Raw genomic sequence first — 18,260 nt, 5'->3', positions numbered from 1 at the left:
GGGTGTGGGGTACTATTTGGCTGTAGTTTATTAATGGTTTGTGGTGTACTAATGTAGTGTTGGTTATCAATGGCGTGTGCTGTATTAATGGTGTGGAGTTATTTATGGGGTGTGGGATATTAATGGTTTGTGGAGAAGTAATGTGTTGTGTTTGGCATTAATGGGTTTTACGGGATATTATTTTATGGATATTACTGGAGTGTGTGACGAAATATTGGTGCGTATGATATCAATGGGTTGTATTGTATTAAGATCTGTGTGGTAGTAATGTTGTATGTGCTAATAATGGGATGCCTGATATTAATGGGGCGTTTGGGGTTTTAATGGGTTATGTGCGGATTTAGTGTGGTCTGTGAGATATTAATGGGATGCGTGGGGTATTAGTGTGGTGTGTGGTATCAACAGTGCATGGGGTATTGTTGTGCTGTTTGACAATAAGAGTGTGTTTGGTATTATTGGGGCGTGGTAGTTTTTAAAAATATTTGCGATGTTAATGGGTGTCTGTGGTATTAATTCGTTGTGCGTGATATTATTGGTGTGTACGTGGGGCCACTAGTGAAGAGTAGTATGTGCTAATGGTTTGTGGGGTATTAATCGGGTGTGTGTGGGGGGTAATAATGGGGTGTGGGTTATTAACGGGGTCTGTGGTAATAATGGGTTGTGAGGTATCAATATTATATGGGGTATTAATATGTTGTTTGGTATGAATGTGTTGTGGTATTACTGGGGGATATTATTGCGTTGTGGGGCATTAATGTAATGTTCGGTATTAATGGGCGTGTGGGTTGTTAATGGGGTGTATTAAGTATTAATGTTGTGTGGCGTTTTAATTATGTGTTGCGGCATTAATGGTGCGTGGGATAGCAATGTGGTGCGTGCTATTAATGGGTATGGGGTACTAATGTGGTGGACAGATATTAATGGGGTGTGGGAATTAAAGGAGTGTGTGGGGTTTTAATGGGTTGTGTGTGGTATTAATGTGCTCTATGTGGTATTAATGGGATATTAATTGGTTGTGGGCTAGTGATGCTGTGTGGTATTAGTGTTGATGGCGGTGAGGAATTAATGGAATATGTGGTATTAGTTTAGTGTGTGGCATTAATTTGCCGTGTTATATCAATCGGATTTGTGTTACCAAAGCAGTGCGTAACATTAATGAAGTGTATTGGGCATTAATGGGGTGTGTCGGGTGTCACAGAGCTTTGGGATATTATTGTTCTGTGGCGATTAATTGGGTGTGTGGGGTACTAATGGGGTGTCGGTTATTAATGGGGTATGGGATATTAATGGTGTGTGACGTATCAATGATATGTTGGGTAAGAATGGGGTGTGAGTTGTTGATGGGGCGTATCCAGCTTCTTAAGATGTCATCCCTACATGAAAAGCTACTTCAATGTAAGTTTGTTTTTGATGGTGGTATTAATGGGTTGTGGGTTGTTAATGAAACGTGGGTTATTATTGGGCTGTGTGTTATTAATGTGCATTTTGTATCAATAGCGTGTGTGGTAATGATGGTGTGTTTGGGATAATAATGGGGAGTGTGGGATATTACTGCTGAGTAATAATCGGGTGTGGTGTATTAATGCGGTGCGTGTATCAGTGAGATGTGTGGCATTAATGAAATGTGTGGTATTAGCTTTTTTATTTTGAAGTTTGTAGTGTATCAATCGGGTGTGTAGTGTACCAATGGGTTTATGGGGTATTACTGAGATGTGGGGTATTAATGGGGTGAGAGGTATTAATGTTGTTTTACGTATTAATGGCGAGTGTGGCATTAAATAGGTGTGAACAATTAGTGGGGTATGATGGGTATTAATATAATGTACCTTATTAATATTCTTCAGAGTATTAGTTGCTTGTGTGTGTTACTCATGGAGTGGTGGGTTATTAATGGGCTGCATGGGGTATTAATTGCATGTAATTGGGCACTAATAGGATACGGAGCATTAATGAGGGGTTGGGTATTAATAGGGTGAGGGTAATTAATGGGGTTTGGTGTATTAATGGTTGGTGTGATGTTAAAGAATTGTGGTGTATTAATGGGTTGTGTTGCATAGTAAAGGGCTGCGTGGGTTATTAATGGGTTGTGGGGTATTAAAGGTTTGGGAAGCATATTAACTAGGTGTGGTGTATTAGTGCGGGGTGTGGGCTTTTAGTGGCCTGAGGGATATTAATGTTGTAAGAGGTATTAACTAATGTGCTATGCATGGGGTTTGTGGTATTAATGGGTTAAGTGGGCTATTGGTCGGTTGTATGTCATTATTGGGGTGGGTGATAACGATGGGGTGTTGGCTATTAACAACAGTGTAGTGATTGTGAATTTTGTCAGTGAAACACGGCTGCCAATTGCGGCTACCTCACAACAGCCTGCAGCAGCGCACACTCCCACATACTCTCATACAAACTATCACACACACTCTCGCACTCACTCTCATAGTCTCTCACACTCACAAACACGCAAACTCACAAACTTTCACGCTCACAACAACAACAACAAGATTCAATTTATAGAGCGCCTTTCACTTCAGGAGGACGTCCCAAGGCGCTGTACAGTTGGGTCAAGACCCGAGCAAGTGAGAAATGGTCAAGGTGAGGGGAGGGAAGGCAGGGAGCGAGGAGTGCGTATACAATCGAGGGGAGCAGAAGGCTCGGTCAACGACAAAGGTCTTGAGACCGGCCTTGAAGTAGGAAAGGGAGGAAGCGGCGAAGGCACTGGGGGATAGAGTTCCGAAGCCTCGGGGCGGAGAGGCTGAAGGCCCGACCACCGATGGTAGGGCAGTTGGGGCGGGGGATGTGGAGCAGACCGGAGCCAGAGGACCGGAGGGTACGGGCAGGTAGGTAGGGGATAGTAGGTCAGAGAGGTAGGAGGGAGCAGGGACGTGAATGGCCTTGTAGGTGAGGATGAGGATCTTCAAATCGATCCTCTGGGGACTGGGGAGCCAGTGGAGGCGAGCGAGGGTGGGAGTCACGTGGTCCCGAGGCCTGGTGCGGGACAGTACACACACTCATAAACAAACAAATTCACACACTCTCACACTCTCACGGACTCTCACAAATATTCGCACACTCGCAAATACAAAAACTCTCACACTCACAAACACATACCCTCACACATTCTCATGCCCACAATCACATATTCTCTCTCACTCTCTTATTCACTCCCACTGACCTGACCCTCTGTCAGCCCCAGTTATCTTGCAGCTCAGGGCCGTTATCTCTCCGGACGGTCCTCGGCCATGTTTGAGCTTTTCCTCCTTCAAGCCTTACTCTGTCCCCGCCCACTTGCTCCCCATTGGTTCAATCGGAACACCCGCCGCCTCAGCCAGCGCTTCCCATAGGTCTGTGTGATTGTGAAGCGCATACCGCGCTCTGATAGGTCCATGTCTACGTCAATTATCTCTGCTCCTCCCCGCCTTCCGCTGCCTGTTCAATCCGGGACCATGTCACCGCCCACTCACTCCCCATTGGCCCATTCTAACACCCGACACCGACGCTCAATTTCTTACCATTGTTTTGCTTGTACATTAATAAGAGGTCGCGCTTTGAGTGGTCCAGCTCCACGTCAATCATCTTCTCTCCTTTCTGCCACGCGCTATCTCCAACCGACAAACTTTCCCCGCCCACTCGCTTTCAATTGGTCCACTCAGTCACCCCCCCCCCCCCCCCCCACAGCCAGAGCTTATGATTGGTCAGTTGAGTTGGCAAGCAGACTGCGTCCTCTGATCTTCCCGTCTCCTTCAATCACATCCCCTACTTCCTGCCTCACCCTCTTTCTCCAACCGCCACTCTTTCCCCGCCAACTCGCTGCCTATTGGCTCTTTCCAAAACTGCCCGTCTTTGACAGTGTCAGCTCGGCTGTCAGTCTGCTGCACTCTCAGGCCTTCCTGTTTCCCCACTTCTTCCCCAGCCCGTGTTTACCATCTATCAGTAGGATCTCGCTTGCAAGTCTATTGGCATCACTTTTCCGAGTGTAGTAGACCTTGCAATTGTTTGTAAATATCTTAGTAATTCGATCGCTTCCAAGCTACGGCTGTACATACACTGACTTCGCCTTACATTATATCCAGCTTTGAGTCGTCTCGAAGACGTGATGCGGCGCTATATAAAATGCCCAGTATTATTATTATGATTAATAATCATAATAATGATTATTGTAATTATTATAATTATATTTATTTTATTTATTTATTAATATTTATATTATTATTATATAGTGGAGTCCTGTAGCTCAGTGGTTAGAGCACTCGCTTTGCAAGCGAGAGACCTGAGTTCAATTCCAGGCAGAGGGCGAAACCTTGGGCAAGTTTCCTTACTCCACACAGAGCCTAATAATAATCCATCCAAAAAACAAAAAAAAATAATTAAAAAAAAATTGGTCATTTTCAATCTACGACTGTTTGTGGGACATTGCTGTGCGCAATTGGCTGCCGCGTTCGCCCACAAATATACAGTCAACTCACTTTACAGTATATTCTGTGAAGCGCTTTTGGACGTCCTCCCGACGTGAAAAGCGCTATATCAAATGCAAGGATTATTATTATTATTATAAACCGGCATCGCTGAAGCCGCCATTTGCGTGACGTAGGCACAGAGGCAGACTGCATACGCGGTGACGTCGGCACGTCTACCCGCCTGCGTGTGCGTGTATATTTTTGACTGTCTGCACTTCACTGCTGCCGAATTTGGTCCGCTATATAGAACGGCACAGCTTCCCCGCGGTGTGTGAGTCTCTCTCGTGTCGACTCTCTGTGCTGCACCTCACGTAACGTACGCACGTCTCTCTTTCTCTGGCTCTCACCCACGTAACGTCACCACTACCCCTCTCCTTGACAGCGTTTGACACGCCCACTGTCTCCCTGGTAACTGCTGATTGACAGGAAAGAGAGACCCGCCCACTGTCTCCATGGTAACTGTTGACTGACAGGAAGACAGACACGCCCACGGTCTCCCTGATAACTGTTGATTGTCAGGAAAGACAGACACGCCACTGTCACTGGTAACCAGTGATTGGTAGGAAAGAGAGATACGCCCACTCTCTCACTGGTAACCAGTGGCTGACGTGAGACACAGCAACTTATATTATGATCAATATTGTCATTATTCCCCCGGCTCGGAGTTAGTGTCCATCACTATTACGCACTGATACGGTGCCCAGTGTGGAGCGAGGACGCTGTATATGTTCATATTCTCCTTCCTTTTTTTATTGCTATATTATTTTGATTACTATTTTCCATAAACAACTAAAACCGTTTGCGTTTATACAGCGGACTCCCCATTGAGCGTCTTCCCAGGGCTTTACAGTGGAGGAACCTGGTATTCTATACTACACACAACACAATGGACTATATACAACCATAATAAATATGAACCGAATTATTATATCAACTGCTAAATACTACAGTGTCAGAAAACTCTGAACACACAGTGAATTCCTGTGTCAATACGATATGTTTTTAAAATTATAATAATTATCCTTGCATTTGATATAGCGCCAATAAAAACACACAATCACTTAACTTTACAGTATAACATGTGAAGCACTTTGAGACTTCCAGAAGACATGGTAAGGCGCAACATCCAAAGCAAAGATTACTATTATTGTTAAAAAGCAAATTGGAAGTTCAAAGCCGGTTTCTGTCAAGAGAAATATAGAGACAGCATTCCTTTACATTTGTTGTGCTATTGAGTTGAGCTGTTTTTCTCGCTTTTGCAGTTGAATGTTTGAGCCCTTTTCGCATGAGGTGTTTGTGTGGTTTGTGTTTTATATCCGGTAATGCTGTTGAGGTGACACCATGACAGAGTTCAGCTACATATCAACCATTGCCGTTTAATACTATGTACAATATTGAGCTTATCTGGACTCCAATATCAGGAAAAAATCCCTTCTTTTTCCCAAATAGCATCACAGGATCATTATGGTCTATCCTGAACACGGCACAAACTAGACGTGAGTTTATCACTGCGTCTTAGATCCACAGCGAGAAAGAGAGAGAAAGAGAGACTAAGAATGTGAGAGACAATGGGCGTAAGAGAGAAAGACAGTGTGAGAGATCCAGAGAAAGAGAGAGTTTCAGAGACACAAAAGGAGAGCGAGAGCATTGCCAGTGTGTGAGAGAGAGGCAGAGTGCGAGAGAAGCTTAAATTAATAATAATAATCCTTGCATTTGATATAGCGCTTTTCACGTCGGGAGGACGTCCCAAAGCGCTTCACAGAACACACTGTAAAGTGAATCTTCATCACCCTCATCATCGATATTGCTCCATATATTGGATTCCTCCTCATCATTGTTATCGTCACCTTAAAGGGAAAGGATAGAAAATAATTATTTTAAACAGCAATTTAATACTCCTTAAAATATAACACAAGTATAATTTTAAATCCAAGAAACATGTTCAGGATAAATACTTATTAATAATAATAATAATCCTTGCATTTGATATAGCGCTTTCACGTCGGGAGGACGTCCCAAAGCGCTTCACAGAACACACTGCAAAGTGAATTGACTGTATATGTGTGGGTGAACGCGGCAGCCAATTGCGCACAGCAATGTCCCACAAACAGTCGTAGATTGAAAATGACCAATTTAATTATTGTTTTTTTTTGAGGGATTATTATTAGGCTCTGTGTGGAGTAAGGAAACTTGCCCAAGGTTTCGCCCTCTGCCTGGAATTGAACTCAGGTCTCTCACTTGCAAAGCGAGTGCTCTAACCACTGAGCTACAGGACTCCTCCATGTTGGCTTCTAAACTAACATCATGGAAGTGTTTCAGCTACGCATCAGGTTTTGCCATTTCAATATTAACCCTTTCATACAACTTAAATTGAGTTGCTCTGGAATATAAACACTGGATAAACTCGCTTCTCACTTCTAGATAACGTCTCGGGTTCTCAACATATGTCTTCAACACAACACAAATAAAGGTCAGTTGCATCTCTCATTTTAAAGCGTGTGATAAGCAGACGGTAAGTTTGAGTGAGAGCGATAGTGACTAAGTTTGCGAGAGGCTTACACTGAGTGACTCATAAAGGGAGATTGAGAGTGGTAGTGTGAGAGACAAAGAGGGAGAGGGAGATTGTGAGAGTGACAGCGAGACACCTTGTGTTTGACAGAGAATTTGAGAGACACAGGTGGAGAGAGACTGAGAGTGTGACAGACAAGGTGTGTGTGTGTAATACAGACTTTGAGAGAAACATATAGAGGGAGACTGAAAGTGTCAGAGACACATATGGAGACAGACAGACTGAGAGTTTGAGCGACACAGTGTTTCACAGGGTGCGAGAGAATGCGAGAGTCACAGTGTTTGTGTGTGAGAGAGACTGAGAGTTTGAGCAATGCTACCATCGAATTTCACATCAATTACATTAATCTGCACAAAATCTAATCTTCCGACGTGAAAGCGCTAGTCAAATGTAAATTGTTTTATATTTTATTAAACTTGTACATTGAAAGGTAGAAATATTAGCTCCACCTGTGGTCATCCGATGTTTTGCAGGCTGGAGAGCAGCTTCCTTATATGATTGTAATGTTTTTAAAAGCAGGCAAGACAGCAGGTCTGGGGAACTCTCAGTTAATCGATTTAATGTGTATTTTTGGAGCTGGCGAGACCAGAAACAAGGTCAACAGAATACTCCAGTCGGCAGTGAGTGTTTCGGCTGCTGTGAATGTGATTTTTGGATTGGGGCAGGTAATGTGGCAGAGTTGGATAAAAGTGTTCCTGGTCAGCAATGAATGTGAGAAAGAAAACAGTGCTGTTGTTGACCCGTTTTCCTAATTTTTCTGATTTAAATTGTGCGTTTGATGTGCTACCTTCTAATTTTCTGGCATAAATGCACTTTCATTCTGAACAACATCTTCTGAAATATAAATTATTTCCCTGAAACGTCTCGATGAAGTATTCATGAAAATGCGATGATTAATACTTTTATTAAAAAGCAGATTGGAGACTCGATGTGTGTTTTGCAGTCCAGAGATATATATAGATAAAATTCCGCAAAAGAAATTCCGTATTTCTGTTTAGTCACTTTTCCTTTGGCATACAAATATTTGAGCACTTCTTGCAGGGCGATTTGTGTGGATTGTGCTTAATATCCGGCAGTTCTGCTAAGCTAACACCATGACAGTGGATCAGCCACACATCAACCTTTGCCATTTACACTCTGTCCAATATTAACAATTTCTTACAGATTAAATTGAATTGGTCTGGAATCTAGCACCTGGAGAAACATACTTCTGTTTTCCCAATGGCGTCTCGGTATCTTTAAAATTTGTCTTCGAGACAGCACAAACTGTACCTCAATTTAACGTCTCATCTAAGATCCTAAAACAGACAGTCTGAGAGAGAGAGGGGGAGAGAGAAAGTGAGAGAGACAAAGATTGTGAGACACACAATTTGTAAGAGAGAATGACAGTGTGAAAGACGCAAAGAGAGATAGTGTGAGAGTTACAGCGAATGAATGAGGTTGCGAGTGAGAGGGAGCGAGAGAGCGAGAGAAAGAAATAATGAGGGACACGGTGTTTATGTGACAGTGAGTTTGAACGAAACAGATGGAGGCACACTGAGTGTGTGCGAGACACAGGTGGAGATAGAGGCACCGTGAGTGCGAGCTGCACAGTCTTTCAGAGTGTGAGAGAGTATGACATACACAGTGTGTGTGAGAGAGACAGAGTGTGACCATAAGATTTCACATGAATCATATTAATTTGCACAAATAGCTGAACACCCGAAGTGAAAGGCGTTATGCGAATGTAAATTGTGTTATGTTATATTAAACTTGCAACTTGAAAGAAAGAAATATTGGCACTCTAAGCAGTCAAATGAAGTTATGAAGAGTGAAGAATGGCTTCCTTATCTGATTATAATGTTCTTAAAAGCCGTCAATACAGCAGGGCTGGAAACTCTCAATTAAGCGATTATTGTGTATTGTGGAGCCGTGAGACCAGCCAGGAGGGCACATTTGAGATTCCAGATTAGGTTACTGTCCAGAGAAATGCAGATACAAAACACCGCTAAAGAAATTATGTTGTTCCGTTTAGTTGTTTTTTCCTTTTTGAGTTAAATGTTTGAGATCGTTTTGTTGGGAAGTGCTGTGCCGTTTGTGCTTCATATCCCGTAAAGTTGCAAAACTAACACCATGACAGTGGGTCAGCTACACATCGTCTTTTGCCATTTACAAAATATCGAATACTGACACTTGTATTCGGCTTAAATTGATCTGGTGTGTACATGTGTATATATGTAAATATACACACATATATATAGAGAGAGAGAGACAGAGAGAGAAAGAGAGAATTTGTGAGACAGACTGATAGTGTGAGGGAAAAATATGGGGAGAGTGAGTGAGAGTTTGAGAGACATAGAGCGAGAGTGTGCTTGGGGTAGTGAGTTCCATACATTCCCGACCATTTGAGTGAAGAAATTCTTCCTCAACTCAGTACGAAAGGGTTGGCCTCTGATTTTAAAGATGTGACACCTGGTTTTAGTTTCTACAACCAGGGGAAAAAATCTCACACTATCTGCTCTATCATGCCCTTTGATGATCTCATAGGATTCGATAAGATCCACTCTAATTATTTTATATTGTAGAGAATATAGGCCCAAATTGATCAGCCTACCCTCGTAACTCATCCCTTTCATCCCCGGTAATAATCGAATAAATCTACGCTGATCTACGCAGGGCATTAATCAGCAATGAATGCCCTGAAATACTGCGGGGAAGGAAAGAAGGATATCGCAAGAAAAGATAAAATGTGAGCAACTGAAAAGAGGAAGGAGGTGATCCGTCAAAGAGGCTAAACTTAGAGCGTAAATGTGTGGTTTCTTCTGTCTATGTACTGTTGCATTTGACTCCAGGATTCATTGCTGCGTGCAATCCTTCCATAGTTTTACACGGGAATCAATGTAATATGTCGTGACTGTGTATTTGCAGACGAACACAAACACGCAGAATTGCGCACACAGCAATGGAGAAGAGTCCAATATGACAACAGGAAAAAAAACTACTTCTTCATTACACAAAATACTCAGCGCTGGGTGTCCAGCTCAGTTCACAGCACCCAATCGGAGCTTTGCTCACCGCACTAAAATAACATTCTGCGGTTTCTCAGAATCAGCTTCACGCTGGCGGTTTGTTTGCAATTGTTGCAACAATTCCTGTAAAGGCTAATACATGTCGTGTTCGTTCTGCAGAGAGAGAGAGAGAGAGAGAGAAAGAGAGTCTGAGTCTCTGATTCCATCTCTAAGCGTCGCTAAATATACATCTGTAAGTCACAGTTTGTGTTCTCTCTGAATGTGTGTTTATGTGTGTGTGTTGTGTGTTTGTGTCTGTCTGTATCGGGGTGTGGGTGTGTCAGAATGTTCCTCCTTGTGTGTGTCATAACAGCGTTAGATGTAAGTGTTACAGAGAAGTGGATGTTTGGTGATCACAGAGCAGAGTGACATTGTCAAAAGCTTCTCCTGAGAATTACTCCATGTGATCTAAGTCTGCACAGATCCCTCCCCGTCGGACACAAACACAAGCCGCCAGGTTCTGTACTTGACTCGAGCGCCTCCACATTTTCGAAATGGAATCATTGTTTCTTATTTTCGGTGAGTATCGTTTCCATCCACGAATATTTGTGGGAATGTACCGTAAAGTGGGGTTCTGTAGCTCTGTGGTTAGAGCAATCGCATTGCAAGCGAGAAACCTTGGTTCTATTCCAGGCAGGGCAATTCTATTCTATTCTATTCCTTGGGCAAGTTCTACACCACACGCCTAATAATAATTTCTCCTAAACAAAACAATAATAAATTGGTCATTTTCAATCCCCGACTATTTGTAGGACACTGCTATGTGCAATTGCCTGCCGCACTTTTCCCACAAATATACGGTGAATTCACGTTAGACATGTCCACAATAATAATAATAATAATAATCCTTGCATTTGATATAGCGCTTTTCACGTCGGGAGGACGTCCCAAAGCGCTTCACAGAATGTACAGAAGGCATGAGAAGCGCTATTTGAAATGCAAGCATTATTATTTATTATTATAACCCATTCGGATAGTCGTGCCAGCCAGAGAGATGGAAATGAGAGAAGAGTGAGAGGCGTCTTTTTTGATCCTCAACTATCCTATGTATCCCAAACCCGTACCATAATCCTCTCTGCCTTCCCCCATTTCCGCAACATTAACCAATTCCGCCACTGTCTCACACCGCAGGCTGCCGGAACCCTCATACATGCTTTTATAACATGCTTTTCTAAGATCCAGGATTCTGTACGCATACACACTGCGTGTCTGCCTGCCCAAATACTCCCGCTATCGGCTGCAGATCAACCAGAAATCTGCAGCTAGTGTCAGCTCCTCCACTAGGCTCTGTGACCGTATCATCCCCATTCTTGGATACAGTTCAGGATCCTGTTACTCACCTTGGAAGCCCTCCACGTCCTCACTCAGCCTTACATCTGCGACTTCCTAACGCCTTACCAATCTGCTCGCTCCCTCAGCTTAGTGGACTCCAGCCTCATTCATGCCTCCGACCTCACAGTCCCACCATAGACGGGCGAGCATTTAGTCACTCTCTAACCATCCACTGGGTCTACATTCTGAAATCCGCCTACCTCACCCTTTCCTTGCTTCCTTCAAGATAAATAAGAACACTCTTCCCTTTGACCGTGCGTTCGATCACCTTAGTTGTCTTTATCCTCCAGGCTCCTTAATTTTTTGTTGGTGTAGGAGAGGCGGGAGGGGCGAATGCAATAGGGGAGAAAGGAGACAATGAGGAGAGAAAGTCATTTCTATGCTTTCCCTCATTAACGTATATTTAATACTGTACCAATGCAAGATGTCAAAATGCAAGTTGTTATTGTTGGGTAACAGGACAGGAGCTACCAGGAAAAACAACAGCAGTAAGCACACTTCATACAGAAATAGAGACACAATCTGCTCAGTCTGTTAGACACAAATTTCTCAGGTAGTAAGTGGTCAGCAAATCGCTTCTTCTCCAAGACTCGAAAGAGAAACAGAAACACAAACGGCCCTTACTCAGAAAATAAATATCAGAAGTCGCTGGGAACACTCAGAATGTCAGGAAACATCTAAGGAGAAAGGAAGGATAGTCAACGTTTCGTGTCCACGACACTTCGTTAGATCTGCTACCTCAACTGCTGTCTGTTCCCAGCGACTTTTGTTTTTGTTGGCTGATATCCAGCATCTGCAGTAATTTGTGTTTTTTCTTGCACAGAAAATGATGTTCAGCCCAACGGTGTGTTTGTCAGTCTGTGAAAGTTATCTTTGTTCAGTCCTGTTGTGCCTGTGATGGTGCTCACTCCCCCAATGGAGCTCTCTACAATAATCCCAATCCCTCTCCGCTTTTTTCCGATTGTATTTGCGCTAGTTTTCGCTTCCCCACTCATGATCTTTTTGACGGCGAACTTGAGTGGCTGCCTGTAGTCAAGGAACGATTGTGTGACGGCAGATTTTTGGGTGAATTATTTATTAATAATTCCTGCTTTGATCTTTCTTTCCCTTGTACAGTAATACTTCTGGAGAGAAAGTCTGTGGAATCTGCAGGTTAGTGACACAATCTAACAACCAAATCTTGCTATGGGAATATTATCTCTTTTCCTAAACCGCTGTGCCTTTCCCCTTCCTTCTCCATGTTCAGTTAGCTTTTGAAGAACTTCAAAATCGACCATGCTTCGTTCTGGAGTATGGTGTTCAGTACATAGGAAGCGAGTCTGCTCTGAGGGATCTGCACTAAAATATTCTGTAACAAAGCAGTCAACCATGGCCGTATTTTGTGTGAAATCTCCTTTCGTATATAAAGTTAGAACAATAAAATATATTATATACATTTTATATAATATAACGTGTAATAATACAATACAAAATATAGTAATCTAATATAAACTATGATGATAATAAACATCGATTGATTTGTTAGAGCGTCTTTCGGGTCACAAAATGCTTCACAGATTGTACTGCAATATGAAACGGCTATATGTTTGTGGGCGAAATACGGCAGCCATTCGCTCACAGTGGTTTCTTACAAAGATTCACGGACCAAATTACTTTTTTCTAAGGCATTATGATCCCCAGAAAAGAAACCGCAAATTGACTTCTGAGATCCTACTGACTGCAAGATAGACAGAACATGTGGATAGAGGAAACTTGTGTAAAATTGTGCCCTGACCGTGAATCTAAATATAAAGTATGATAATCTGATCTTGAGTATAATATTCTAATATCAACAAGAATAGTTTAATATAAAGTATAACAGTCCAATATGATGTAAAATAATCCAATATCAGTCTAATAATATAGAGCATAATAATATAAAGTATTATATCACTATCTTTTAATTTTAAACGTAGCTGCAACAGGTAAAGCTAATACGGCAAAAACCTATTACTCTTATAGTGACACCTGGATTATGGACTGTATATAGCCAGCAATCACTGCAACCATTGCAATGATTATTATTGTTGTTTTTTTTATCGCCAAACATTCTCCCAATGTGACAGATTCTCTGTACATGTACATTAAATTGTATTATCCTGAGTGACTGGAAGTCAAAGAGGAAACAGACTCGTAAATCTGCGTATGATGTTTTACACCGAGTGTGAGGCTGGTGAATGGCGGCAGCCGTTGTGCCGGGAGAGTGGAGTTTCAATATGGAGGAAAGTGGGGCACAGTGCGTGGTTATGGCTTTGTACGGGGCTGGTTTGATGACCGTGGTTGGGATATGTTGGACGCGGCTGTGGTGCGTAACGAGTTGGACTGTGGAGTCGCGCTGTCAGCATCAGGAGGCGCTCACTTTGGGAAGGGTTCAGGTCACGTTGGGACGTACGATGTTCGGTGCAGATGGAGTGAGTCTGGCCTAAGATATTGTCCCTCAGGGACCTGGGGTCACTATGCCTAGTCACACTCCTCTGATGCCGGCGTCATCTGCTCAGGTAATTAATTCATTGTCTGATCATTTTTCTTTCTCATGTTTTCTTTAAACCACGATTAGGTAAATTCTGATACAAGTTTTTTAACCCACAATATGTCAGTGGATTATTACTAAATCTGGGGTGGAGGGGTTGATGGGAAGGAGAGAGTTCACGCTCATGGCCCTGGGGACATTAATGCGGGTCGCACACTTATGTTGTCGGCGTCATCTGCTTAGTTAAATAAATCTGTCGATCATCGTCAGGTCGTTTTACAAGAGATTCGTTTGGTGGGGTGAGCACGGGATGGGTGCAGTGGTGAACACATTCGACTCAGCACAGGGGACGACCCCAAGGGGCAGAGTATAAGGGCGAGAGTACATGGTGGGTGAGCGCAGGGACGAAGTATATGGAGGTGTTCCAGAGGAGTTGAGCATATTTGGGGTCATCACAGGGGGCTTGAGCACACGGAGTTGGGAGATAACAGTTGGGAGGTGGTCAGCACAAATGGGGGCAACAAGGGGGTAGAATACAATGGGGTGAGCACAGTAGGAGTGAACATAGAGGAGCGATTAGCATTCGGTGGATAAGCGTTGGCCCGGTGGTGAGCACGGGAGTTGTAATGAGCAAGGTAGACGTAAGCACCGGGGGTTTGAGAACAGCAAATGGTTGAACACATGGTCGGTAAGCACTTCGGAAACCTAAGATGTGGAGCACAAGGGGTGAGCAAATGGTGTGAGCACATACGGGGAAGTGAACAAGGGGGTGAGTACGGAGGGTACGATGGGGGGAAGCAGAGGGAGGGAGCACAGGAGATGAGCACAGGGTCTGACAACAGGTGCTGAGCACAAGTAGGGGATGATAGTAGGAGGGAAGGTCACAGTGGTTTAGGAGCAAAATTTGGGTAAAGCAAATGGGGAGCACTGGGGTGGCAGGCAAACACGCGTAGCACCTGGGGTTTGTGCAAACGAGAAGAGCATGGGGAGAGTATGGGTGTGAGCACAGAAGTGTGAGCTGATGTGTGCTAAAGAGTTTGGGTGAGCAAAGTGTCGTGATACATAGGATGAGTAAGAACACAAGGGTTTTGAGCAAAAGGCGCGGAGGGCTTTTGCCCTGGAGGATGCTGTGCACGTTGGGGAGGCTGTACCTTGATTGGCAGCTGTGCTCTGGGCAGCAGCTGTTTCCGGAGGATGGCTGTGTCGGTGTGGCATTTCGCAGGGGTGCATTGTGCCCTGGGGATGGTCTGTGACTGGTAGGGGCTGTAACTTTGGAGTTCGGCTGTCTCCATCGCGCTGTGTGGGTTGGGTGCTCTGTGGAGGGACTGTCCTATTAGGCATCTCTGTACCCTGGGTAGGTGGCTGTTCCTGTGGGAGCTGTACCATTGTGGGGGCTTGTGACCAGGGTTAGGGGAAGAACTGTGGTAGGGTCTGTACAGTGGGGATAGGTCGGTGGGCCCTGGGTTTGTTTTGTCTTGTGAGGGCTCTACCGGGGGCAGTGTGGGTTTCTGCAGGAGTTCAAGATCGCTGCTACTAGTGGGGAAGCTGTGCCCTCGTTTGTAGGGGAGGGGAAGGGAGCGCTGTGCCGCAGGATGGCGCCGCTGTGCCTGAGAAGCAGCTATCGGAGGTGAGAGTAGTTGCTGTTACCTGGGAGGGGTTTTTATCAGGGAGAGCGGTCTTTGTCTGGATCTGGCTATACCTGGTGTCGGGCTTCCCTGTGTGGGGTTTGTGTACCCTGGGGGCTTCGCTATTTCCTGTGGACGGTTGCCGTGCCCGAGGGGATGTCTTCTGTTTTGTATTGTAGCGACTGTGCACTGTCGAAGGGGTCTGTGCGTTGGGGTGTGGCTGTGCTCTGGCGCTGTAGGTGGTGGAAGTGTCCTCGGGGCGAGGTGCTTTGGCCGGAGTTGGGGTTGTGCTCGTGTCTGTGCCTGGGTTCGTTCGTGTTGTGTGTGGTTGTGCACTATATACGTCCGCGCCTCCCCCACACGCCCATACACACATACACATACATTCAAACAAGAAAAAGCGATATATTAATGCAATCATAAAACAACAATATCTGCATCTGGGAATCTGCCAAAGCGCAATAAACAAATGCTGTAGAACGATATTTACCTCTTCGTGAAGTTCTTGTTTGCTTCAGAGTCGTGGCCAATGCCGATCGTTGATGAGCTACAAATAAATATATTTAATGAAGCTCCAAAATATGATGTGTGGATAATATTCCGCAATGAGTTAGCGACAGAGAAAAATCACACAATATTCTTTCAGTAACACGTGCGCATTAATGTATGCTGTCGCAAAGCAGTAAACCACTGCCATAGTTTTGGGGGAATCTCCTATCTTATGTAAATTATAATAATCTATATTAAGTATAATAATATAATATTAAGTATAATAATATAAAAACTATATCCTTCTCTTCCAAACGCAGCTGCAACCGTTATATCTAGCGGTGGAATTAATTGTTAATATTACTGCTGATACCCGGGTTTTCGACTGCAAGTAGCTAACAGTCATTGAAACAATTATAATGATTAATATTGTTGTTGTATTGTTTACCGTCGAGAAACCCTCCCAAGGTGACATGCACCTTGTGCTGAATTATTCTGGATTCCGTCAATACTCTGTGGGATGTCTTACAGTGATTGTGAGGCAGATGTTTTTTTTCTTTTGGCAGATGTTTTGAGGCTGGTGAATGGCGGCAGCCCGTGTGCCGGGAGAGTGGAGGTTTACCACGATGGACAATGGGGCACAGTGGATGGCTACGGCTCTGGTGACAGTGGTTGGGATATGGCGGACGCGGCTGTGGTGTGTAAGGAGTTGGGCTGTGGAGCCGCGCTGTCAGCATCAGGAGACGCTCACTTTGGCGAAGGCTCAGATCCCGTTGTGACGTGGGATGTTCGTTGCAGAGGGAGTGAGTCTACTCTGAGGGATTGTCAGTCACAGCCCTGGGGTGGTGGCTATTCCTGGCCACACACCTATGATGCCGGCGTCATCTGTACAGGTAAATATTTCAGTCTTCGATCATTTTTCTTTTCTCATGTTTTCGGTAAACTACGGATCGAGGAACACTGTTAAAGATTGTGTCCCACAATATGTTAGTTTTTATGAAATCTGAGAGGAGAGGTTGCGCTCATAGCCCTGTGATAAATTTTCCGAATCCAATTCCAATGATGCCGGCGTCATTTGCTCAGTTAAATTAGTGTGTCTCTGAGAATAACCACGTGCTCGGGTTGTGTGCGAGTTGTGAGCAATGGGTGTGTGAGAGAGTTGAGCACAGGGGGCTGAGCATTGCGGGTGTGCACAAACGAATGCGTGAAATGGAAATGAGTACAGGATCCGTGAGCACAGGGCGACTGAGCACAGTGGGTGAAAAATGGCAGGGAGCGCATTTTGTGAGCAGAAAGGGATTGGTCGCATAGTATCAGCCTATGGTTTTGCAGGTCAGGTTTGAAGACATTGAGCGATAGCACAGAGATTTGAGCACAAGGTTTGTTGAGCTCAGGCGGAATAGGCACAAGGGGCTTGGTGTGATCACAGAGGGCCGAGAAACATGTGTGCTGAGGAGAGTGCTATGGGTACATTGGGTGTGAGTATGTGTTGGATAAGCATGGTTCGTTGAGCGCGTTGGGGGAATGAGCAGAGGGCTTTGAGAACAGGCTTGTTTAGCACAGGAAGTGGAGTACACAGGGGTAAGCTCCTTGAAGAGCACACGTGGGGCACAGTTGTTGTGCACATGAAGCGTGGTGAGCAAAGGAGGTCAGAGAACAGTGTCAGCGCAAATGATTGTGATCTCAGTAACTGAACGCAATCAGCGTGAGCACAGTGGGGGATCTTTTTTTCTTAACTCGAGTGGGGTGAACATAAAGGCAGAGCGTGGATGTTTTGAGCGCCCGGAGGGGAGAGCACAAAGCGGAGTTGAGCATAGGTGTGGCGAATACAGTGGAAAAAGCACGAGGAAGGTGCGCACGCTAGTGGAGTGATCCAGTGTGGGTTTTAGCACACGGGGCTGAAAAACAGAGGGGTGAGCACCGGATCTGAGCCCGGGAAGAGTTAGCAAAAAGTGGGGAGGAGAGTGCTGGGTGAATAAAGGTTTGGAGTGCAAATGGAGTTGAGTACAGTGGGGATGAGCACACAATGATGAGGAGAGGTGCAAGGAGAGCACGGGGCGATTCGGTGTGCATCACAGCGATCGGCACAGCTGGGTTTAGAGCATGGGAATTTTAGGCCGAGAGTGTAGCTGCTTCAAACAATTTGGGGAGCACAGGAGGTGATAATCGGGGAATGCGTATGTGGTGCGGAGCACACCGGGAAGAACAGGGGTTAAACACATTGAGTAGACTACAGGG

At 44.6% G+C, this 18,260-nt stretch overlaps 1 protein-coding gene across 1 annotated transcript in view; it reads left to right on the top strand.

The window, feature by feature from the left end:
• The window catches only part of LOC103173597, a 65,537-nt gene that overhangs the window by 36,119 nt on the left and 11,158 nt on the right, over positions 1-18,260 (top strand). The window contains exons 3-4 of the mRNA XM_042345626.1: positions 13,903-13,936; positions 16,589-16,915. Coding sequence (XP_042201560.1) covers positions 13,903-13,936; positions 16,589-16,915 — 361 coding nt within the window. The remainder of the gene's footprint in view (positions 1-13,902; positions 13,937-16,588; positions 16,916-18,260) is intronic.

This window comes from Callorhinchus milii, unplaced genomic scaffold (genome assembly GCF_018977255.1).
Source record: "Callorhinchus milii isolate IMCB2004 unplaced genomic scaffold, IMCB_Cmil_1.0 Scaffold69, whole genome shotgun sequence".
NCBI classification, from domain to species: Eukaryota; Metazoa; Chordata; class Chondrichthyes; order Chimaeriformes; family Callorhinchidae; genus Callorhinchus; species Callorhinchus milii.
The sequence above is the reverse complement of the archived record's forward strand: the minus strand, read 5'-3'. Positions and strand labels throughout refer to the sequence as shown.